This window comes from Lacerta agilis, chromosome Z, assembly GCF_009819535.1.
Source record: "Lacerta agilis isolate rLacAgi1 chromosome Z, rLacAgi1.pri, whole genome shotgun sequence".
Lineage (NCBI taxonomy): Eukaryota > Metazoa > Chordata > Lepidosauria > Squamata > Lacertidae > Lacerta > Lacerta agilis.
Genome location: NC_046331.1, coordinates 7,165,432 through 7,191,257, shown reverse-complemented (window position 1 = coordinate 7,191,257; position 25,826 = coordinate 7,165,432). Strand labels below are relative to the sequence as shown.

The 25,826-nt window shown below is 45.2% G+C and overlaps 2 protein-coding genes across 2 annotated transcripts in view; both read right to left on the bottom strand.

Annotated features, from left to right (window-relative positions):
• Window positions 1–16,833, bottom strand: part of AKNA (AT-hook transcription factor) — a 60,259-nt gene extending 43,426 nt beyond the window's left edge. Inside the window, exon 1 of the mRNA XM_033137740.1 lies at window positions 16,572–16,833. The gene's annotated coding sequence lies outside the window, so the exon portion shown is untranslated. The remainder of the gene's footprint in view (window positions 1–16,571) is intronic.
• A 1,913-nt stretch (window positions 16,834–18,746) lies between these two features.
• WHRN (whirlin) overlaps window positions 18,747–25,826 on the bottom strand; it is a 105,056-nt gene continuing 97,976 nt past the window's right edge. Inside the window, exons 10-12 of the mRNA XM_033137810.1 lie at window positions 22,633–22,814; window positions 21,392–21,514; window positions 18,747–19,555 (exon numbers count right to left, since the gene is read on the bottom strand). Of these exons, the coding sequence (XP_032993701.1) occupies window positions 19,373–19,555; window positions 21,392–21,514; window positions 22,633–22,814 (488 nt within the window). The 3' untranslated portion in view covers window positions 18,747–19,372. The remainder of the gene's footprint in view (window positions 19,556–21,391; window positions 21,515–22,632; window positions 22,815–25,826) is intronic.

Here is a 25,826-nt window from a genome sequence, read left to right as displayed (position 1 = left end):
TTATGATGGTAAAGAAAAGAAAAGCTAGCAACCTAAGTGGCGTTCCATAATGCTCCTCTTGTTAAGCTTTTCTAGGTGGCTTTCAATAGGGAATTTGACAAATTCATGAAGAATGGGTTTATCAAAGGCCGTTAGCTGTGGTGCCCATATGGAACCTTCATGTTCCTAGGCAAGGTATCTGAACACCTGTCATATTCTGGTCTGACACTGGAACCAAAAGGGAAAGCACCAAGGCTGGAAGACCATGGACAGCTCCAAATGAGCAGCTTGCTTACACAAAGCTTGAGAGCAGATTGAGGCCTTTAATGCCTGTGCCTCCATCTTCCAGGCTCCACTCCCTTGAGAGAACTTCAGAGGGCCAACCCTCTGGCCTGAAGATGGGTACTCCCTCCATACTAAAGCCTCCCTCCTGGTGATGCGCAGTAGGAGGCATCTGAAGCTTCAGGCTCTGGAGAAGGTGCCCAGGAGGGTCCAGGGAATGCCCCTACCAGCTCTGGTTATCTGGGAAGGTCCTCTCATTGTTCTCCAACCATCTCAGGTGCAATTGTCTCCCAATCTTCCACAGTCAGTTCACATCTGACCGAGACACAACAGCTGCTCCTGCAGCCTCTGATCATGACGACACCAGTTGTTAATTGGGCAAGCAATGTGTGGGGGCTGTTGCCTTCATGCCTTGGAAATATCTGGTTGGCCCACTGTGGGAAGCAGAATTCTGAAATAAATGAGCCCTTTGCCCTGACTCAGGAGGGCTATTCTTAAGGTTGAAACACAAGGTTTCTTCTGATGTCACAGAGAATGCTGGCATGCAGTACTTGGACTGGGAAAACCTTTAAGGAATCTGCACAGAAGCTGAGACCTGCCTCTGTTCCAGGTGGGCTCCTCAGATATTATAATAGCATGTTCCTCTGTCCTAAAAAAAACCTAAGATCATGGCCACTGGTCCCATCACCTCCTGGCAAATAGAAGGGGAAGAAATGGAGGCAGTGAGAGATTTTACTTTCTTGGGCTCCATGATCACTGCAGATGGTGACAGCAGCCACGAAATTAAAAGACGCCTGCTTCTTGGGAAGAAAGCAATGACAAACCTAGACAGCATCTTAAAAAGCAGAGACATCACCTTGCCGACAAAGGTCCGTATAGTTAAAGCTATGGTTTTCCCAGTAGTAATGTATGGAAGTGAGAGCTGGACCATAAAGAAGAATTGATGCTTTTGAATTATGGTGCTGGAGGAGACTCTTGAGAGTCCCATGGACTGCAAAAAGATCGAACTTATCCATCCTTAAAGAAATCAGCCCCGAGTGCTCACTGGAAGGACAGATCCTGAAGTTGAGGCTCCAGTACTTTGGCCACCTCATGAGAAGAGAAGACTCCCTAGAAAAAACCCTGATGTTGGGAAAGACTGAGGGCACAAGGAGAAGGGGATGGCAGAGGATGAGATGGTTGGATAATGTTCTCGAAGTGACTAGCATGAGTTTAGCCAAACTGCGGGAGGCAGTGAAAGATAGGCGTGCCTGGTGTGCTCTGGTCCATGGGGTCACGAAGAGTCGGACACGACTGAATGACTGAACAAAACAAACAAAACTGTCCTAAATTTACATGAGACTTCCAGTAGCCTCCTCCACCTTTGCTTGAGTGTCCCTAAATTACACCTAGAACTGTACTCACAAGCTGCAAGTCCTACTTCTGTTTTTCATCCAAATTCTGATCACACAGAGCTTGGTACAGGCAGAGGTCCCAAAAAGAACATAAGACAAGCCTTCTGGATCAGGCCAATGACCCATCTACTTAGTTCAGTAAGCTGTTCTCACAGTGGCCAACCAGATGCTTGTGGGAAGCCCACAAACAGGACTTGAGCCTAACAACCCACTTGCAATTCCCAGCAAATGGTATACAGAGGTGTTGGGGGTTTAAGAAGAGACCAGATGAACCAGGACAAAGGGGACCTGTCTAGCCCAGCATCCTGTTCTCACAGTGACCAACCTGATGCCTGTGGAAAGCACATAAGCAGGACCATAGTGCAACATCTCTCTCCCCACCTGTGATCCCCAGCAATTGGTGCTAAGAGGCCAATTGCTTACAACAGTGAAAGTAGAAAAATAGCCATTGTGGCTAGAAGCCTACTGAACTTTACATCTGTGCCTCTGTCTGCTTTTACCTCTGGCTCTTCCTAGCCCTGGCACATGGCTCCCAGTAAGGTTTCCTGAAATGGAATATAGCCCTCAGGCTGAAGAAAAAAACAACATTCCCCTCTGATGTACGCAAAGGGCTCTCTGTTTCTGAAATGTTATATACGTGTGTGTGTGATTCTTAACAAGGCCTGCAGATGGGGCAGGCAAGAAATGATTTTGCAAAAAAACAGAAAATGTTGTAGACAGGCTATTTGCTACCCACATGATCTCATCAACTTTTTTTGAGTTATTTCATTTCTGTTGCACCATCTCACTTCCTCAGTTGGGCCTCTCCTGCTGTTTCTGTCTTCTGCTTTGCTTTCCAAACTCCAAAAACATTATAGCAAAACCACAAGCACACCAGCACTGTAGAAGGGATTCTGCAGAAAGGACATAGGTAGGGGTGCCAATGAAAGATCTGTGGTTCCCTCCAGAATGGTGGGTAATTGTTGTTTTGTGAGTATATTTCACAACACGTAACTGAAATAATAACAGAGCATTAGTTATTGATTTATACAGGACCGCCCGAGCATCATTCCACTTTTGTTCTGCAGTGCTTGCCCAATGTTACCACATTATCACTGTAGGGAGGGACACACTTTGTGATTTGTGGCATAAAAAGTTATGGGGTTTCCATAGGAAGCTATGGGGCAAGGCCTGACTAGAAATGAAACAGCCCTGAAACATCTGTAGGCACAAACAGTACTGGAACAGAATCGCATATAGCCGCCCCAATACCATCATGAGCACAAATAATCATGAATGCACAATAAAACAGATGTTTAGAAGGGACCTTTCTGTAAGATTCCCCCACCCCACCCCCACCCGACACCCCAATTCTGGTCACAGCAGATTGGTCTTTCTTAAGAGACATCTGATCCATCTCAGTTTACAGCTTTTCTGATTGCAGCAATGGTCAGTCAGGCGTCAAAACATCATGTGATGGGACTAATATTACAAGACCAAAACATGCCTTAAAGTAAAATCTCCACCCAGCGCAGCTGAAGATTTACTTCCTTGGGCTGTAGTTTTATTTATTTATTTATTTTAAAAATTGCTCCTTATCCACTTTTCTCACGCAAGGTTTACTACCAGATGAATTGTGCTTACAGTATAATCCCATTTTAGGAACATAGGAAGGTTCCCTATACTACTAGTCAGACCACCAGTCCACCTTGCTCAGTACTGTTAACATTGAACTGCCAGCAGCTCTCCAGGATTTCAGGCTGGAGTCCTTCCCAGCCCTACTTGGAGATGCTGGGGATTGAACCTGGGGTCTTTCTGCATGCAAAGCAGATGCTCTACCACTGAGACGCACCACCTTCTGTTTTCTCAAAAGAAAGGCCCATGACACGCAGTGGAACTTAGTTCCAAGAAAGCATGCTCAAGGATGCATCATTATGATAAATTACATACAGTACAGTGGTACCTTGGTTCTCAAACTTAATCCATTTCTGGAAGTCCGTTCCAAAATCAAGACGCGCTTTCCCGTAGAAAGTAATGCAAAACAGATTAATCCTTCCAGACTTTTTAAAAAACAACCCCTAAAACAGCAATTTAACATGAATTTTACTATCTAACAAGACGATTGATCCATAAAATGAAAGCAATAAACAATGTACTGCAGTTACAGGTGGGTAGCCGTGTTGGTCTGCCATAGTCGAAACAAAATAGAAAATTCTTTCCAGTAGCACCTTAGAGACCAACTGAGTTTGTTCTTGGTATGAGCTTTCGTGTGCATGCACACTTCTTCAGATATCAGGTATCTGAAGAAGTGTGCATGCACACGAAAGCTCATACCAAGAACAAACTCAATGTACTGCAGTTACACAATCAATCAATCAATCAATCAGTAGCTGAACTGGGTTCCACACAGTCAGAAAAACAAAACAAAAAGAGCTGCAAAAACACAAAATAAATAGCAAAAACAGACAGACCTCAGCGTAACACTCAAAAAGGAAGTGTGGCACTCAAAACGGAGCATGTTCAGCTTCCGAATAAAGTTTGCAAACCAGAACACTTAAGTTCCGGGTTTGCAGTGTTTGGTTTCCAAGAGTACCAAGGTATCATTGTACCCTTAAAACAAAAACAACCCCATGTTCCAAGCTAAACGAAACTGTTTACTCCTGTACCTTTTACTGATTTGTTAAAGTTATAGATATTTGTAGATGTGGGACTTGCAGCAAGGTTCTGCTGCAGGGAGTGCTCCTCTTGAGGCTGCCAGCCAGCCATGTTGTCTTCCACCATACACCTTTTCATTCTCATCCCAATCTCATCCCAGTCAATTTTTCATTCCGCCCCCCCCCCCAAAAAAAACCCAGTCAGTATTCTATGGTGGCCAAGCATGGCTCTGCCTTTATTAGGCCATCTGGCTGTCTCCCCTACTGCTTTGGTATTCTGCTAGAGATGTTTTGGTACTAGTGATAAGCTTGGGAGTCCGCCTTCCCTGCTAAGCGTAGTGACACCTCCCATTCGTATGTGGAGGGTACTATTTTGGTTACATGCTACTATTGGTTACTATTTGCCTACTCTGAACTCAAGAAACAGAGGGAATTTACATAGGATTTCTTTTCTTTTTGAACAGCTTATTCAAGCTACTTTATCTGCACCCATTATTTCCCTTTGCTGGTTCTTTCCCCCAGTAAATCATAACCCCCACTTTTTTGTCCATTTTGGGGATGTCTTGTTAATATTTTAGTGTGAGCTTTTAAATGGCAGGCAGAGACACCCCCTGAATGGTTAAAAGTGAGGAGACAGGCAGGTGAAGGCTGGCTGAGAGCAGACTGGGGCTGGTGGGGCCCATTAACCCCAGCAGATCAACTTTTTGGTTTTGAAATTTTGGGAATTAGTACATTGCATCATTTAATTCTGATTTTTCTAGTCATGGGAAAAGGTAAAAAGCCCAGCCCTTTGGCCAATAGAAAGCTTATTCAGAAATTCCGCCAGCTTCTGACACTTCAGATGACATTGCCCAGACATTTCCAAGCCTATAATAATAAGGATTAGAAAACGTACAGATTTTTTTTTTTTTTTTTAGAGAACATGACATTTGGAACAGGGACCCTTGGAACATGAAGCTGCCTCTGCATCTCTTAAATGTTAAGTCTTAACAGAAAGGTACAGAACCTTTGTCAGTAACAGCAGAGGCTCTTTAACTATAAGGCTGAAATCAATAATTTGAATGAAACTGAATGAATCAATTTATTATGGTCACAGACCAGAAATACGGACACATACAATGATAGAGAACATATAAGCTAGAGCACAGTAAATAATACAGATATAAAACAATTAAAATATGTAGGTTAAGACATTAGCTGCTAATTTAAAATATGCATGTTAAGACATTGGCCATTAGATACATTCAGAGCTTGTCTCTTTAGTTCTATAGTAGCAGCACAAAATTTGGCCACTTTTAAGGTAATCTCTGGTTCTCGGTCCTCTATCAGATATTTTAAGTAGTGGTCATCAGATCTGCTTGGGGTTTCTTGCATGATTGGAGTGATAAATATCAAACATATGTTCCTATAGTAATGACAACATAATAGGACATGAGTAATAGTTTCAACTTCCTTCAAACCACATGGGCATATCCTCTCTGAATATGGTTTACCTTCGAATCTGCCCTGCACTAATGCAGATGGTAGGACATTGAATCTGGCAAGAGTAAAAGATCTTCTAAATTTGGGCATTTCTAGCTTGGATATACACCTCACTAAAGTAAACGCCCTCCCATTATCTTTGATTTCATAATACTTCACCATTTCACTCACATGGCACTGCAATTCAACATCCCAGATAGTTGCTTAATCAATTATTTGTGCTAAGAGGAACTGGATCTGTTGAATGGCAAATTTTCTTACAGCAAGGTGGAGGGGGGGCAGTCATTAAAAATACCATTCCAGATTTAACCCCAACTCAGAATCAAGACAAAAGAAAAAAACAGGCTGGCAGGCAGAGATAAACTCATTGGCAGTAGATGCTCATCCAGTAGGCAGAGACAAAAGCTAGCAGATTATCAATCAGGGATGGAGGAGGGTTGATGACCACCATTCCTTGACTGGCTACCAGATGATTGCTATATGCAGTCTCCTGGTTCAGAAACAGGAGCACCTTGAAGCACCAGTTGCTAGGCCAGAACAGCAGCAGAAGGCTGTTGCACTCCCACTGGGCTTGCGGACTTTCCCAGTTGCTGGGAACCACAAATGGGGAGAGGTGCTGTTGCACTCAGGTCCTGCTGGCAGTCTTCCTACTGAGGCATCTGGTTGGCCACTGTGGATTAGATGGATCATCAGCTTGATCCATCAGGGCTCTTCTTAAGTTAGCTGGAACCTAAGTTAGCCATGTGTGGGAGGGAGATCTACATGGACATTTGGGGCTGATCCAGCCTAAGGTTGTTGTGAGGAATAAAATGTGGAGGAGGAAAACCAAGTATGCAGTCTTAGAGGAGAGATGGGATTGTTGTTGTTCAGTCGTTCAGTCGTGTCCGACTCTTCGTGACCCCATGGACCAGAGCACGCCAGGCACGCCTATCCTTCACTGCCTCTCGCAGTTTGGCCAAACTCATGTTAGTAGCTTCGAGAACACTGTCCAACCATCTCATCCTCTGTCGTCCCCTTCTCCTTGTGCCCTCCATCTTTCCCAACATCAGGGTCTTTTCCAGGGAGTCTTCTCTTCTCATGAGGTGGCCAAAGTACTGGAGCCTCAACTTCAGGATCTGTCCTTCTAGTGAGCACTCAGGGCTGATTTCTTTGAGAATGGATAGGTTTGATCTTCTTGCAGTCCATGGGACTCTCAAGAGTCTCCTCCAGCACCATAATTCAAAAGCATCAATTCTTCGGCGATCAGCCTTCTTTATGGTCCAGCTCTCACTTCCGTACATTACTACTGGGAAAACCATAGCTTTAACTATACGGACCTTTGTCGGCAAGGTGATGTCTTTGCTTTTTAAGATGCTGTCTAGGTTTGTCATTGCTTTTCTCCCAAGAAGCAGGCGTCTTCTAATTTCGTGACTGCTGTCACCATCTGCAGTGATCGTGGAACCCAAAAAAGTGAAATCTCTCACTGCCTCCATTTCTTCCCCTTCTATTTGCCAGGAGGTGATGGGACCAGTGGCCATGATCTTAGTTTTTTTGATGTTGAGCTTCAAAAAAATATCCCATCTCTTCATGTTGAGAGATGGGATATAAATGTAATAAACACCAATCAAAAGAGACATGAACACACGTCCACCAGTATTCTCTAAGGGAGTTAATGTTCTTAAGAGTCAAATCCATTGACAGCCCCATCATCACCATTTATTTCTGACTTTAAAGGCTTGTGTACTTGCTATTGTAGCCACAGCAACACCATCAATGCAGAGGAGGGGAGCTTAGAGAAAGACAAAGAATCCCCCCCCCCAAAAAAAAACAGCAATGGGATTTAGCATGCTCAGTGGCCAACTATATAGAATGGTGATGGGGAGCCTTTTTAAGCCCAGTTCCCCCTTTAATTGCCCCCCCCTTCACCAAAACTGTTATTAATCCCAGAGCAAAAAATGAACAGATGCTGGTATGCTAGACCAAGGAAACTGAGGATTGGGCAACTGCCCCTGCTCCAATCAAAGGAGAGCATTGAGGAGGGTCAATGAGGAGTGCAACTGGGTGAGACTGTGGAGAGTTCCAAGAGGCAGACAGAGAGGCCTGGAGGGCCACATTTGTTTCCTGGCTTTGAGGTTTCCCACCCCTGATCAGGCGTGCCAACTCTAGGGGTCAGAAGTGTCACCAGCCTCCTCAATATTCCTTAGCAGGGGGCTCAGCCCCCTGAAAATTCAAGATGCGGAGGAGGCAAGGTTCCTCCAGCCTGAGCAGCATAGCCCAACATTGCACAGGCCAGCACAGTTTTCCACTAGGCCATGCTGGTCCAGCCTCAGTGTTGGAAAATATGTGTAATATCACGTGATGAGCCCTGTACTGCCACCCCCATCTTGGGGGCTGCCCAGCACCTGTGCCGCTGATCTAGACCATTCATACTGAAAGACAGTCTATCTCTCGCTACCCATCACTTGTGGGTGAAAGAAGGGGAGGTAGCTTTCATGTCCTCCTTGTAGGGCTCCCAAAAGCATCTTGTTGCCTACTGTGGGAAGCTGGGGTGCAATGGATTTTTGGGTCTAATCCAGCAGGACTCTCCTTATGTCCTTATGAGAGGGTCAGTTTCTCCCAGGCCCTTCAAATGGCATCCCCTCCCATCCACACATCAAACTGAGAAAGGCTCGGTCTAAACAGAAAGCAGTGCAGCACAAGACAAAATGACTTGAACTAGAAACAGAACATATTTATCCAGGATGATGACACTATTTATTTATCTAACTTGCAATTGATCCACTGCTAATGGATCGCATGCCACTGGGCAACTGGCAAAGTGGCACGAGTGCATTAACCCTCATTAGTCACCAGAGTCCATTCACATTCTTTGATCACCCTTCCTGATATATCCAAGCACATTGATCTTTCTCTCTCTTTTTTCAACTTAAAAAGGTGGGTGGAACAAGCAAACAGGTGCAGTTATGGCTGTCAAACCTAAAAACAAAAAAACACCCTATATTTAGGGGTCAGTTATAGGACAACTTGGTGGAAATGAAGGCACCAGTTGCAAGAAGCAGCCTCCTAAGTATCACCATTATAATTTCATTTTAAAGCAACTATTTGGATTTTTTAAAAAAGATTTTTTTAAAAAAGATTTAAATTATTATTATTAAATTAAATTAAAATTAAATTAAATTCTGCTGAGGGTAGGGAAATATGCATTACACAGAGGCCATGGGATGCAGGAATGAGGTCACCTTTATTAGAAGCCTTTAGTAAATACAGGCGATTCAACTTACACAGGGGTTACCGTATGTACCAGGAACAGCATGTAAAGCCAAAGCACATTGGGTTCGATGGCAGGTGGGATTGCCAAGGTCTTTCTTCCCCAGATGGCCGCCCCCTTTCCATTTTTATTTTAAGATTTGCCAAGCACATAAAAACAAAATGCACTCATGTTAAATGGATATAAGTTGCAAGTTGCCTGTATCCCTCCTAGATCCCTTCTGTCTCTGCCTGATCACTGAGGTATTGGTGGTAATCACTGTTAGGGGTCCCCAATGGTCCAAAAGCTGGACTGAAGACAACGAGAAATTACTCAAGTTCTTAATTATTTAAAACACACACGGGGCAGGGGGTGGGGAGCCAAACTGAAACAATAAGCAGAACTGCCAACAAATGCAAAAGAGAAAATGGATAGCGAAGAGGAAATGCATCTCTGGGTTATTTGTGGGGCATAGGAATTCGTTCATCCCCCCCAAAAAAAGATATAGTCTGCCCCCCCCCCACAAGGTCGGAGGGACATTGGACCGGCCCCCTGCTGAAAATGTTTGCTGACCCCTGAGCTAGATGGACGATTGGTCTGACTGTATAAAGCAACTTGTTATGTCCTGAACTATGTTGAATACTGTGTCCATTGTTACTCCAATGTAATACTGTATGTATAAAGAAGTTTGCAGGTACGTTGTACCCTTCTCCATATTAAAAAGAAGTTGTCAAATTTAGACAACAAACAGCACGCAACAAAATAATAATTGTTTCCTGCATTCTACTGAATGATCCCTGCTTCGTTCTCTCCCTGCTCCCCTCCCTCTCAAGTACTTAAACGTTTTGCTATCAGAACATGAAGCATCAATCCAGTTCCGTTTTGAGCAAAGTCCTTTTAAACAACTACTGAGAGTTCCTCTGTCTGCTTTCCCCAGAAATAAACCGCATCCTGCCACCACCATGCACTGTATAGAAAGAAAAAAAAGGCCAGTTAAGAGGAATCTTACATTTCTCCCCGCCCCTTGCAGTTTAGAGAAGTCAGTTTTGCTAATCAGATTACCGGTATTCATCTTCCCCAGCCACAGACTCCTCTCCCTCCTAAGTGCTCTGTTCAGCTGCTCACCTCCCTCGGCAAGTATGTCCAAAGAGGCACAAAATGGGAAAGAAATCGTTTTCTTTCCCAATTCTGTGCCCCTCTGTTCCTGGATTTCTTTTTTTTAAAAAATGTTACCTACTTTATATATTGGAAAGTTATTTGTTTGGCCTCATCTGCATGTTTAAAGCTGCATCATTATCACTTTAACAGTTGTGGGCTCTCCAAAGGAATCCTGGGATGCAGAGAGCAGAGCTAGAAGAAGCATATTCCCCTCTCAGAGCTACAGTGTTTATCAGCCCATCTTCCCAGGGAACTGAGCCTGGGAAACCATGAGAAATGTGTGATCCTGGCTTGCTGGGGGATTTAACTGGGACAAGTATCAGAAAATAAGGGCTGTTTGTATATAGTAAACCTCAGGTCTGGGAGCGGGGGCAAATGGGGCCCTCTGACCAGGCCCTTGGGACTGTCTCCAAGCAGCACCCCTCCCCAGCCACATCCACTACTGGCTCAGCTTTGCACCCTCTTTGTAGTGTGGTGTAGTGGTTAAGAGTGGTAGACTCATAATCTGGGGAACCGGGTTCGTGTCTCCGCTCCTCCACATGCAGCTGCTGGGTGACCTTGGGCTAGTCACACTTCTTTGAAGTCTCTCAGCCCCACTCACCTCACAGAGTGTTTGTTGTGGGGGAGGAAGGGAAAGGAGAATGTTAGCCGCTTTGAGACTCCTTTGGGTAGTGAAAAGCGGGATATCAAATCCAAACTCTTCTTCTTCTTCTTCTTCTTCTTACAGCTTAATATACATATTGAGTGACTATCATGGGTAGGCAAACTAAGGCCGGGGGCCGGATTCGGCCCAATCGCCTTCTAAATCCGGCCCATGGACAGTCCGGGAATCAGCATATTTTACATGAGTAGAATGTGTCCTTTTATTTAAAATGCATCTCTGGGTTATTTGTAGGGCCTGCCTAGTGTTTTATACAAGTAGAATGTATGCTTTTATTTACAGTGCATCTCTGGGTGATTTGTGGGGCATAGGAATTCGTTCATTTATTTATTTTTCAAAATATAGTCCGGCTCCCCACAAGGTATGAGGGACCGCGGAGCGGTCCCCTGCTGAAAATGTTTGCTGACCCCTGGAATAGATAATACTGATTTTTGTTTGCCTTGATGGAGGACAGAGGTGTGTGTGTGTGTGTGTGTGTGTGTACATATGTGTATCTGTACTGTATATACATGTACAGGAACACAAATAAGCCTGCTGTGTCTGCAGCACCAAAGTGACCTCTTCCGGGTAGAAAGATAAATTTTAATTGCTCCACCCACTTTTGCCTCTGGCCCCGCCCACCACCGGCATGTGATGTGGCTCAGAGAAAGTTGCCCAGGGCTGAAAGAGACTCCCTACCTCAGTTATATAGGAGCATTTGGAAGGTATGCTATGATAATGAATCATAGACATCTTGTGGATCACCCTTCCACTCCAGGTAGTATGGTGAAAGTACCAAAATGATGGGACTTTGAGTTAAACCATATTATGCAACCAATTACAGGATTAAGTCCCAAAGATCTCAGCCCGGCTCACTTCCAAGGAATGGTTCTTAAGGATTAAGACACGTGGCTGCAATTTCTTGGCAAGGGAAATTTTATGGAATCCAGACATGAATTATCTCTGCACTCTTAAAATATTGTTATTACTGTTATTAATGTTAGGCAGACACTTTGCCTGCGCCGGTTTCAGCACCTGCTGAATTTTCTGTTTTGTGTTTTGACAAACCTCCCCAGGCATCAAAGTTTAGCGTGCAGCAATTTTAACACTACATTTTATTACACATATTAGTTTGTTTTTTTAAAAAAAAAATCTATTACAGGCTTCATTCATTATTTTGATATTTTTAAATAAATGATTTTAATGTTTGCATTTATCACTGTTTTTTTTTAAAAAGTGAATATTTTAGATCATTCTCCATAGACCACTGTGATATTTTCTGTCATGTAAGGGGTGTGTACTTTTTAGAATCATGAAATCAAAGGATTGTAGAGTTGGAAGGGACCCTGAGGATCATCTAGTCCAACCCCTCTGCAATGCAGGGATATGGTGCTGTCCCATACGGGGATCAAACCTGCGACTTTGGTGTTATCAGCACCACACTCTATAACCAACTGAGTTAAATAAATAAATAAGCAGCTTAAGGTGGGGAAGTACATTTTAATTTCAACCTGTCACTCTTTGATTTCTTTTTCTTTTAAATATCATTTTTATTAATTTTATATGCAAACATTACAAAAAAAATCACATTAACTTCCATACTTCTAACACTCTGGCTTTTTAGGGCCATGACTTCCCTCAAACCCTCCACATGGTTTTCAAACCTCTATTTCTTTAATTTATACTTCTTAAATCTATCATTGCTTTAAGCCATCCTGTTTCAACTTAATCACTACAAAATTCATATTTACAACAATATTTCTTCATTAATCTACAAAGCTTCTTGTAGTCACTCTTTGATTTCTAAACCATTTTTTAAAAAAAAAACCAGTTGCACTCTATTCAAAGGAAAGTTCATCAGTTATTTATGATTATTATTTATGTCATGGTACTTACATACTGATTTTCATCAGAACAGACCCCCAAAGTGATTTACAAAAAAACAAAACAATAAAGCAGTAAAAATTAAATACAGTGTGGAAAACATCAAAATCCACAAACAGTATAATATATATGGCATCAAACTCTGTAACACAGAGTTCCACTCATTCAGTATTTTGGCCGCTCACTCAATATCCACATTCCAGCTGTGGGAGAGCTGAGAAGCAGAGCTCTCTCCCCGTTCTCAAAGACAGCCCTGAAAACAGTACTGAGTTCTGTACTCAGTTGATTACTTCTTCTTTTAAAAATAAGTTTATGGGATTTATTATTATTATCATTATAATATAAAAAATAGAAACTAAAAGGTCTTCCAAACTTAAACTTAAGTGTGCAGATGTTGTTCACTTTTAACATTTTTTTAAACTGATAGGAAATGTTTTAAAAGTCAGCTTTACAGCTTTGCTGCGAGATCTGAGATCACATAAATTTTGCAAAGTGGGTGGCTTGATATTTTTAAAGTTCTGCTTCACGTGTGGCATATTTTGCTTGATAAAAAAAAAATCTTTGACAATGAGTGCTTTAATCAGAGCAGATGGGAACCTGTGGCCCTCTAGATATTGCTGGACTCCACCTCCCAACATCTGCAATCACTGACCATGCTGATTGGGGCTGATGGGAGTTGGAGTCTAGCAACTTCTGGAGGGCAACAGGCTGGGTAAGGCTATGGTAGGACAATGAAACTGGTGTGTGGGGGGGGGGTGTAAGAGAGAGAGAGAGAGAGAGAGAGAGAGAGAGAGAGAGAGAGAGTATAGAGTCAGAACATTATATAACACAGAATTTCTCCTTTCTTCTGTACCCATCTGCTGTTTCACATGGTTTATGTACCATCTGGATACCTCTAGGTTATACTGCAAAGCCACAGACACACATGTACCCCAGGAGGTAATAAATGAACCCAGAGTTTGGAATGTCACTCACTGGAGCTTTAGATCAAAGACAAAATACTCTGTTGGCTGAGCAGCTCATGAGAACATTCTGGTTGTTGATGGTGGTGGTGCAAACAGAGAAGCTTTCAAGTCTCAAATTCTATAAAGAGTGAAAGTATGGTTGATGCATTTTTTAATTACGCAGATAGCCTTAAAAAATTATTTTTTTACAGTGAAAAGGATATGAGCCTTTGACTTAAGCTGCTGTTATGTGTCAGACTCTCAGCTTTCCATCTGTAAATTGGTTTCTCTGACTGAGCCAGCAATCGCCCTGCCAATATTTTTTCTATTGGTAAAGGGATAGTGTAATATATATATATATATATATATATATATATATATATACCCCACAAAGGACCACATAACTCATTTGCTTACTTCTTAGTAGATGCACTGAGTATGACTAACATTGGATGCAACCAGAGTAGGCCCACTGCAATCGACAGACCCTACTCACTTAGGTCCAAACCATTTAGGATAACACTGTGGTCTAAACCACAGAGCCTCTTGGGCTTGCCGATCAGAAGGTCGGCAGTTCAAATCCCCGCAACGGGGTGAGCTCCCATTGTTTTGTCCCAGCTACTGCCAACCTAGCAGTTCGAAAGCACGTCAAGTGCAGGTAGATAAACAGGTACCACTCGGTCGGGAAGGTAAACGGCGTTTCCGTGCACTGCTCTGGTTCGCCAGAAGTGGCTTAGTCATGCTGGCCACATGACCCGGAAGCTGTACGCTGGCTCCCTCGGCCAATAAAGCAAGATGAGCGCCGCAATCCCAGAGTCATCTGCTACTGGACCTAATGGTCAGGGGTCCCTTTACCTTTACCTTTACTGTAGACTTACTGCCTAAACCAAAGCTTCGCTCATTATAAATATGAACTGAAGGAGAAGGGGGAACTGGAACGTTTATAATGTTGCATATTGAATACCATTAATAAAGCTGGATATTCATTGGCCAACACCCCCACCTCCTTAAAAGAAAATCAGAGATAATTGAGATAAATCTCTCCCACCCCCCCGGCCATTACACAAAACCTGTGGATAATCAATGAAGCTGAATATTGGAAGATTCAGAACAGATGAACTAAAGTACTTCTTCATAGAGTGCCCAGTTAACCTATGGAACTCACACCCACAAGGGGCAGTGATGGCCACCAACTTTAAAGTTCATGGAGAATGCCATCAATGGTTACTAGCCATGATGACTATTTTCTGCATCCATGGTCAGAGGCAGCAATGTTTCTGAATACCAGCTGCTGGAAACCACAGGAGGTGAAAGTGCTCTTGCGCTCGATTCCTGCTTGCTGATTTCCCATGATGGTCACTGTGAGAACAGGATGCTGGGCTAGATAGGACATTGGCCTGATCCAGCAGGCTGTAATGTTCTTACGGGGGCAGACAGCTCTTTTGCCCCCAGTCATGTGGGAGCATTTAGGAAATTCCCTGTTGCTCAGTTTAACTTATGCACATAAGCCTGGTGTCATTGCAAAGCATAACTAAAGGTAAAGGGACCCCTGACTGCTAGGTCCAGTCGCAAATGAATCTGGGGTTGTGGTGCTCATCTCGCTTTACTGGCTGAGGGATCCGGTGTACAGCTTCTGGGTCATGTGGCCAGCATGACTAAGCCACTTCTGGCGAACCAGAGCAGTGCATGGAAATGCCGTTTAGCTTCCCGCTGGAGCAGTACCTATTTATCTACTTGCTTTTGAACTGCTAGGTTGGCAGGAGCTGGGACCGAGCAATGGGAGCTCACCCCGTCACGGGGATTCGAACTGCCGACCTTCTGATTGGCAAGCCCAAGAGGCTCAGTGGTTTAGACCACAGCGCCAGCCGGATTACTTTGTTGTTGTTGTTGTTCAGTCGTGTCCGACTCTTCGTGACCCCATGGACCAGAGCATGCCAGGCACCCCTATCCTCCACTGCCTCCCGCAGTTTGGCCGCATTACTACTTAGAAGTAAATCCCACTGAGTTCCATGGGACTTACTCCTGGGTAAGTGTATAGGCAGAACTGCAGCCTTAGTAACTAAGTGGTTTCCTTCCCCTCTTCCACTTCCCCTGGAACTAAGAAGGAAAGTCTAAAAACTCTTTCAAAGAGAAGCAAGCAGATGAACTCACCAGCCTTAGATTGTTCCCTTCGGTTGCTTAGCAAGTAGCCAGATACTAACAAAACTTCGCTGCAGCCAATGCCTTTTCCCTTTAAGATGCAACCACAGCAACAACAGGTTCTGCTCCCGCTTTGGGAGAAACAACACACAGAAGGCAGCGCACAATCCTTACCCTCATAGAATTGTAGATTAGGAAGAGACCTCGAGGGTCCTCTAGTCCAACCCCCAGCAATGCAGGAATCTCAACAGGAGGTCTCCCATCCAATTTGAAAGCATACTGGATCCCGCTTAGCTTTGCAGATAGGCTAGTAGTTTTGTCGCTGCATCACTCATCAAGTCTGCAACCCTACACACAACCTTAACTTGGATGTAAGATCCCACTGACACAGCGGTACTTACTCCGGAGTAAGCAAGCATCGACGTGTGCTACGAAGATTGTTCTTTATTAAAATAGAAAGATTTTCTTTTCTAAATTGAGCCTTCTGCGAAATCAGGCGCAATTGAAATAAACATGAAGAGGGGAGAGATGCACAACTGGCGACATATTTGGGCCACGTTCTCAACTTTTCTCTCTTTTTCTCAAGAAAAGAGAAGGCGGATCTCGAGGGGGGAGAGATGGGGGATCAAAGCGCCACTCAATGATTTCTCAGTGATTGGGGTGGGTGGCAGGGATTTATCCTGGGCTGCCTCCCCACCTCTTTTTAAAGACAGTCTCTCTCACGCACCCCTTCCCCGCACGGAGTCCTTTCCTGAGAGTCGCGAAATGCGGTGTCTCCAGATCGAGCTCCCTCCAGAGCCGGCTACTCACCTGGAGAGACCAGCTTTTCCTTCCGCTCTCCGCGCGCGACAAAGTTTCCGTTCTTCTCTTCCTCCAGCTGCGCCTTCGAGGGCGAGAAAAGAGCGATTGGCCCCTTTTAGTCAATTTCCTGGAGTTGCAACTTTGGCGGCTAACAATAGTCTCCTCCAATACTGGGCAGGCAGATAGCCAGGGATGGAAGAGGCCGGGCTTGGTGGGTCATCTGCATAATACGCCCTCAAGGCTCCTCCTTCCACATCCGCCCGCGTCCGTTAGCAAAGAAGCAGGGGCTGCTCTGAAATTCAATGACTTGCTAAAAGCGGGACAGTTCTTGCTATATTGGGATTGGTCGGAAATCGGGGTGGGGCTAAATTTGCATGCAGAGCGACGCGTAAAAAGAAAAAGAACACTTTCTCTCTTTTTTATCGCCAGAGCGTGGGGGACACTCCCCCACCCGATGAATTTTGCAAAACACATAGTAATCCCGAAGAGGAGCTGGGCGGGGCTGTGGACCTCCAGATGCTGTTGGACTACAACTCCCATCAGCCCAGCCAACAACCCTAGTGTAAACCAAATTTCCTCCTTTCCTCCTTTCTCCATCAAAGATTTCATAGTATCAATGTTTGGTTTGTGTTGGGGTTTTTTGTGCATATATAGTTTGGCACAGGGTGAGTCCTTTAAAAGAGGCCCCGTGGATACAGAGTGCACATGTTCCACAGGGCCTCTTTTAAAAGACTCACCCTGTATATATTTGCTCTGAGTAGCAGCAGCAGCAGCAGCAGCAGAAGAAGAAACATCGTTTCATTTATATTTTTGTTTGCTAAAACCCACTTAAGGTTTTTTGTAAAGTTGAAAATAAAAACTGTGTTTCAATAAAAGCTAAAAGACCCTCATTTTGCAAAACTCCTCTGTCTGTACCATCTTTTGTTTCATATAGGGTGCTGCATTTATTAGGATACTTTTTGCCAACCTCTGCTCCTCATGACCTGAGAAGGCTGTGTGGGTGAACGGGGTGGGGAGCTTGTTTTCAGCTGATTTTATAAAATGGGCATTTTTGTGCATTTAACTTCAGCTAAAAATAAACATTCGCTTGTTTGCACTAATGTGAATCTTCTGAGCTGGAAAAATCCAAGGTTTTCACTGTGTGGAATTTGTGGGGAAATAAACAGAAAGGATGCCCATCTTTTGAGTTAGATGTACTGGTCACTGATGTGTGCATTTTGTTCTTTTAAATGTATTGTTACATGGACTGGCAGGATGCAGAGGAGTGGTGTCAGGCACCAGCTGGAGAACCCCCAAGGGAACCCCCCAGGAGGAGAAGGCTCAGAACCAGGGAATTGGTGGTAGGACAACAATGTATGGTCAGAGGGAGCAGACTGGGAGAAGGTGTTGAAAGCTGCAGAGGTAACAGGAAATGAGCAGGAAAGGCAGTCAGAAAGCAGTCCAGAGGCAGAAGCTGAATCAGGAGAGGAGGGAGGTCAACAGGCAGAGATGAGTTAGGCTGGTGAGGAAGCCAGGCTGTCTCCCCCTCCTGCTGCGATCACCTATCATCCGCCTTGGTCTCCCAGAACCTGAAGAGGCATGAAGAGGGCAGAGCAAAGACAGACAAGATGATGACAAGCCTCAGGTTGCTTGGGAAGGAACCAGGGAAGCTGGTGGGGAAGATAGAGACCTTTGGTCCTTGTAACTGCCTCGTAGGGGCAAGTTCTATCAGGGAACATTCTTCAGCCTGGGGTCTGCATTTTCTTAAGGGCAAACTTGACGTGCCAGTGATGGGCGGGGGCCAGAGGCAGAAGTAGGTTTGTTCCATGGGCTGGTTTCTATATGCACACACCCCTTTCTATCCTCCACTCAGGCAAGCAAGAGGTATTGTCAAGAGTTGAAGGGCACATCCTAGCCAGGCAAAAACACTCAAGGAGGGTGTTGTCTGGGGAGAGTACTGAGGACTAAATAGAGAGTGCTGGAGGCCTGCTTTTGGCCCCCCTAGGTCTGAGGTTCCCCACCCTGTTATAACCAATCAAACAAGTTGTCTTAAAAAATGATTTCCTAACATGTTTCATTTATTGAAAAATTAAAAGCACAAGCTCTTTCATATATAAATACAGTGACATTGCTGGCCATTTACAGGGCATTGTTCATGGCAGGCTGTGAATGGGTGGGAAGGCAGAGTGTAGGAACTTCACCTCACGCCAGGTGTGTCACAGAGGTTAAACCCCAAAGCATTACAAGTGGCGCCCCCTGGAGGCCCCTCTCTCCTCTAGGACTGCTTGAGAAGTGTAGGTGGGGCTCGTCCCTCACCCAACTCATAGGTGCTCTGAAGCAGGTGCAAGATGCTACTGTACAGTGCAAGCAATGGAAGAGCTAGAGAGGGTGGGGTGAGGTATTCAGACAAGTGACTGGCCAAGTCATTCAAACACAGAGACAAAATAGGCAGAGATGGGACATCTACGGCATAGTTCACCAACCAGATGAGAATGGTTTATGGAAAGAACTATTATCAGGAGGTGACCGACTCTCTTTGCTTCTCCTCTAAGTCCCATTGTTCTTTGTTCCCACAGACCACCTGGCCGGGCTCAGTCTTGGAGTGGTAGCAGAGAAGCTGCTTTGAGTACCAGTGCAACAACCCAAAGCATATATCCTGCATGTGCTCTGTGCGCGGCATGCGTACATGTGTTGCTGGGCTTCAGGTGGGAGTTATCTGGGTCTTGTGATAGTGCACATGTGCTAACATGCACACGACAGTCTGCTCAAACCCTTGTTCTTGCTTTGTTTCTTTCTTGCATTTGGCTTTGGGACCTTCCTGGGCCCTATCCCTAAAGTGAGACATTAAACTCAGTGACTAGGAAATCAACACAGTCCTTGTCCTTCGCTTTGAATGCCTCGGCGATGATGCGAGCGGCTTCCCGGTGCTCTTTCCCTTGCATTGTCACTCCATTCACCTCCAGGATCACGTGGCCCACCTTCAGCTTCCCACAGTTGTGGGCAGAGCCTCCCCTCTGGAGCAGGAGCAGAAGAAAGAAAGAAGATGTTAAGAGGTAAAATGAGCTAGTACAGTGGTGCATCGCTAGACGAAAAACTCGCTAGACGAAAGGCATTCACTAGCGGAAGGCTGCCCCGCAAGACGAAAAAGTCAATGGGGCTGCCTCGCAAGACGAAAAATAAATAAATTTCGTCACGAAAACCTCCGCACTCCATTGCCGCTTCGCTAGACGAAAAATTCGCTCTACGAAGACACTCGTAGAACGAATTATTTTCGTCTAGCGGGGCACCACGGTATATCATTGTGAGTTTTGCTGTCCTGAGCAACTGTAACATTGACTTTCGATTTCATTCTGCACATTACTCAGAGAACTCTGGTTATTGGGTGGTTGATAAAGAGAATAAATTAAATACTTGTATTAACAATAATGCAGAACTTTTTAAAAAAACAACAACAAGTAAAGGTAAAGGGACCCCTGACCATTAGGTCCAGTCGTGTCCGACTCTGGGGTTGCAGTGCTCATCTCGCTTTATTGGCCGAGGGAGCCGGCGTACAGCTTCCGGGTCATGTGGCCAGCATGACAAAGCCGCTTCTGGCGAACCAGAGCAGCGCACGGAAACGCCATTTACCTTCCCGCTAGAGTGGTACCTATTTATCTACTTGCACTTTGACGTGCTTTCGAACTGCTAGGTTGGCAGGAGCTGGGACCGAGCAACGGGACCTCACCCCTTTGCAGGGATTCAAACCGCCGATCTTCTGATCGCCAAGCCCTAGGCTCTGTGGTTTAACCCACATAGCCAATCGAATTCTTTTCCATCAATTCATTATAAATTCCAATGAACACAGTAGGATTCATTCGCGTACTGTAGGGTTGAATACTGAAGGTCTGCAATGCTCTTTAAGGAGTGTATCAGCAGTTTTTCCTTCTGTGTTTAGTGGCTGGTGCAGGGATGCTGAGCCAGGGTGAGGGTGCAGAGAGAAATGACCAGAGAGGATGTTTTTGCTCCAAAAACCTAAATATGCCCACGGACCTAAAAAGGTTGGGACCGCCATAGAAGCACAACTTGGAAACTGCTAAGTTGTGCTTGTAATGCACCATACCAGATACCAGATGCTGCACGATTTTTAATTGTATTTTAATGCTTCATTTATTTCTTGTATAGCACATTTTATTACATTGTACAGAATTCAAAACGTAATACCATGAAATCCAAGATAAGAAACAGAAACACAGCCTTAGGTCAGTATGAATATTGAATGCATAGGGTGTGCCAGCCAGTGCTGTCAAGTATCCCATTTTCCCCGGGAATCTCCCTTATTTCAAGCAGTTTCCCGCTGCTATCCCTTATTTTTTATATCCCTTTAATTTCCCATTTTTTCAAAGGAAGCAGCTCCTCTCCCTCCCCTTGCTGGCCAGGGACTGGGAAGACCTCGCCTCCTGGCAGCCTCAAAGCAAGCGGGAGCCATTTCCCGCGCTTACAGGCATCGTAGCCCATGGGCAGCGTTTCCAAAATACAGTAAGCCTACTGCGTGCATTCACACCAGTGCCGCCCACTTTTGCTTCTGGCTCCGCCCACCACTGCCATGTGACTGTCCCCGGGATAGGTGAGGCTGCTTATCCCTTATTTTCAAATCCGAAACTTGACAGCTATGGTGCCAGCTCTTATCCTCAACCACAAGTACATAGACTTCCTGAATGAAGGGCTGGTGGTTCACAGACCACTGCTGGGGAACCTCCTCATTTACTCAGTGCAGGATGCAGCCTTGCTCTGATATACGTTTCTAATAATTTCGGACCCTGAAAGAGATGCACCTGCCACTGTCTGAGAGCACCGGCCACCACCTCCCTTACCTGTATGGTCACAATACGAGGCAACGGCTGGCGAGTATTGGCTCCTCCCTCAATGGCAATGCCCAAGGTCGGGGCACTTTTTGTCACCCGAATCAGGTGGGATGTCGGTTCCAGGAGACCTGGCTGTGGTGGAGGAGAAAAAGAGCACGACAACCCAGGGTTATTATTTACTTCTTCTATCCCACTCCTGCAAAGCTTTTGCTCCTTTTTTTTTTTTTTACTATTTGAATATAAATTAGCCCCCCTTCCCCCAGTTCAGGATTCATGACTTTACTTTAAAACACAATGTTGTGGCCAACGACACCTTGAATGGTGCTCCAGAAACAAAGGGCCAACCAGGATTAGGAGGAGCTTGGGATGAAAGCTGAATCTTTCACTCAGTTGTGAACTCCCTCCCAGCCCAACACCTTCCAGCATTTCTAATTTTAGAAGTTCTAAATCATGGGTAGGCAACCTAAGGCCCGTGGGCCAGATCCAGCCCAATCGCCTTCTAAATCCGGCCCGTGGATGGTCCGGGAATCAGCGTGTTTTTACATGAGTAGAATGCGTCCTTTTATTTAAAATGCATCTCTGGGTTATTTGTGGGGCATAGGAATTCGTTCTCCCCCCAACCCAAATCCAGTCCAGCCCCCCACAAGGTCTGAGGAACAGTGGACCAGCCCACTGCTGAAAAAGTTTGCTAACCCCTGAATCTAAAGCATTTTTCCTTTCAGAAAGCATGGGCTATGCTGCCCTCTCGTGGAATAGTCTTCAATTGGCATTGCTTCAGCTACTTTTAAATATGCAACTGTTTTATCAGCATTTCTATTATATTGTTGATCACGTTGGGTTGCCTCATGGGAAGTGATATCTAAATTAAGGACAAGGACAGGGGCATGTATGTAACCCCAAGCTCCATACAGGAAAGGACAGGATAGATAATCAAACACCACCATATAGTGCTGTTGTAAGGGTGGCAGCACACCAACCATGCATAGTGCTCAGAACGATCCAAACCTTATTATTATTATTATTATTATTATTATTATTATTATTATTCCCTCTATCATCTGTCTCCAGACCAGGATTGCAAAAACAAATGCCTCACTCTGATTCATTTTCAACACATGCACTTTTAAAAACCGTCTGCTGAGAGTCAGCCACTGGGAAACCCTTCGCCTGGTCCTATGAAACTGGCTCAAGACTGACCTCCCCCACGTGCTGCTTTTGTTTCCCATGGCTGGTACCCAGTGATGTCTTACTGGTTTTGGGGCTGCCTCTAAGGGCCCGTCAGCCTTCAGTGGTGCTTCCTGCGGGCTCATGCTTTTTATGGGACCCTGCGGCCGGCTCCTGTCTTTGGCGCTGAGCTCCGTGTCCCCGATGTCCACACCGCTGTCCTCACTGAGGGTCTGCCCACTGTCTGAAAGCTGAGAGAGTGTCGAGGCTGGGGCAGATGACAATGGGAGAAAGGCTGTTAAGAAAGCGCCAGAGGAGAGGAATCAGGCTGGCTGTCACAGGTGGAATTTGGAAGGAGCCCTGATCTAATTAGGCCACACCAAACATTGGAAGCACATCTAAAGCGCATTGCTTCCCCCCAAAGAACACTGGGAACTGTAGCTTGATAAGTGTGGTGGGAACTGTCGTTCCATGAGGGCCCATCTACTGTTTCTAGGATTCGTTGTGAGCAGTCAACGTGCTCTGTGGGCAGCCATTGTACAAATGTTTTGGGGTGGTCATGCAACCCACAATTTCCTGCTGAAATCCTTTACCGTGTTATGGCACAAATGTCCTGGTTTATTATTGTCTGTCCCATGTTCGCTGTGCTACAGCTCCCTTCCAGGCAGCACCGGAGATGAATCATGGAACAAACTAAAGCAGAATAAGCCTGCCACTAAGACACTATCATTGTGTCAATGGTATGATGCTGCACACTGTGCCCTCAATCCAGCACCAGTCTGGAAGGGCCTGGATAACACAAACACATTAAACATAGCACTGGATAAGCTCTGAAGTCTATAGCAAGATCTGACAACCTTTTAAAGCCTTATGGGCACCTTTTGATTGTTGTGGTTGCCACTCAATTTGGACACTATTTCTTCCTCCACTCACCAGCTGATGGGTGGTAGGTTTACACCCTGCTGCTCTTACTTCCGGATTGGCCTGCAGGTGGGGGCTGTACCACAGCATGTACTCTAAAGGTAAAGGTAAAGGGACCCCGGACCATCAGGTCCAGTCGTGTCCGACTCTGGGGTTGCAGCGCTCATCTCACTCTATAGGCTGAGGGAGCCGGCATTTGTCCGCAGACAGCTTCCGGGTCATGAGGCCAGCATGACAAAGCCGCTTCTGGCGAACAAGAGCAGCACACGGAAATGCTGTTTACCTTCCCATCAGAGTGGTACCTATTTATCTACTTGCACTTTGACATGCTTTTGAACTGCTAGGTGGGCAGGAGCTGGGACCAAGCAACGGGAGCTCACCCCATGGCAGGGATTCGAACCGCCAACCTTCTGATCAGCAAGCCCTAGACTCTGTGGTTTAACCCACAGCGCCACCTGGGTCCCAGCATGTACTCTAGAAAACCCTTAACAGTTTGGGACCAGTTTACTTGCAGGATCACTTTACCCCATATTTATGCTCACTGGACTTCTTCAGTCTGCAGAACTGGCACCGTCACAAGTATCATATAATGCCCATTCCACACTTTCAAGGAATCAGTTCTTCACTGCGGTGGCACCTCCGCTTTGGAACTCCCTATCCATTGACATTAGGCATATCCCTTTTCAGCATCTGCTAAAAGCTTCTTGGGTATTGTTGTTGTTGTTGTTTAAGCAAACCTGCCCAGACATGTGAATCTAGCGTGCGTTTCAACATTAATTTTAAAACTGCTGATTTAATTTTGAATATTTTCTTTTTGGCTAACTTATTGTTAACATCTGATTTTATAGGTAACTTTAATGTACCTTTCATGAAGGTTTGCTAAATGAATAAATGAAAATGAATCGGTGAACTATGGCCTTGGTCGCTTTAAGATGCCCTACATATCTTGAGACCCCCTCCTGTTTCCTGTGATGTTAGAACAGCAGAAAATAGAGGAATAACAACAGGCTTAACAGGAAATCTATAAAAAGAAGGAACAAGTGCATGTAGTTTAGCAAACAGTATCACAAGAGGGAAGCAAAGTCACAGCTATAAATGTACTTGCAAGGTTCAATGGGGAGGCGGGGGAGATTGGAGACTTTATCTGAGAAGTTACACTCTGGAGTCGTCATTACTAGCGTCCTATGTGTCAGTCCCAGCTCCTGCCCACCCAGCAGTTCGAAAGCATGTCGAAAGTGCAAGTAGATAAATAGGTACCACTCTGGCAGGAAGGTAAACAGTGTTTCCGTGCGCTGCACTTGTTCGCCAGAAGTGGCTTTGTCATGCTGGCCACGTAACCCGGAAGCTGTACACCGGCTCCCTTGGCCGGTAACGCGAGATGAGTGCCGCAACCCCAGAGTCGGATATGACTGGACCTAATGGTCAGGGGTCCCTTTACCTTTATGCTAATTGATGGATTTTCCCCTCGCAAGCAGTAGTGCTGATCTCCGGTTAAGAGGTGATTAGGCAGAGCCTTCAAGTTAGGAATTTTATGTGGCATTACAACTGCATACCCTCCAACATTCCTCAGATGAAAATAGGGACATTTCTCATTCCTCCCCCCCGACCCTCCTCAACCTCCATTCCCCCCCCCCCCCAATCATTTCCTATCAGGATAAGGGTGAGTGCCACCGCCACTACACCAATGTGACACAGCACACACACCCCTCCATCATCCTGAGAAAACCCCTTACTCCTGATTCCGTTTTATTCTTTGGTAGATTTACAAAAAGGAAAACATACACCAATAAACAAACTTCAGAAAGGGGCAAGATTAGATGCAGACACACAAAGTTCTTTAAAAAAAATAAATCAAGACTCTTTGCACTCCGCTCTGCTCCCCCTTTCTTCCTGCCCTCTGTCTGCCCCTCAGAAATGGCTTGTCACGTGGGGCAGTGGGACCTCTCCTCCTCCTCCTCCTCCTCCTCCTCTGTTCACCAACAGCTGTTATGAGCTGCCCAAGGCAGGAGGTTGGCAGAAGCAGCCATGGAGAGGCCACAGAGAAGCTTTTGTCATTCTGGGCCTATCCTTGGAAAAGAGGGGCAATTGGAGGGTACGTAACAGAGTCAGGCCATTGGTCCTATCTAGCTCAGTATTGTGCACATTGACTGGCAACAACTCTCCATGGTTTTAGTCAGAAGTCTTTTCCAGCCCCTCTTGGGAGATGATAGGAGATGCAGGGACCTTCTGCATGCAAAACAAATATGCTCTACCACCGGATTGTGGCCCTTCCCTTTGAATATGTAGAGGTTTCAGAAGGACACATTGGCTCCTAGCTACCAAGACAAGGTGGCCCTCTTCAGTGGGGAGTTTTGTCACC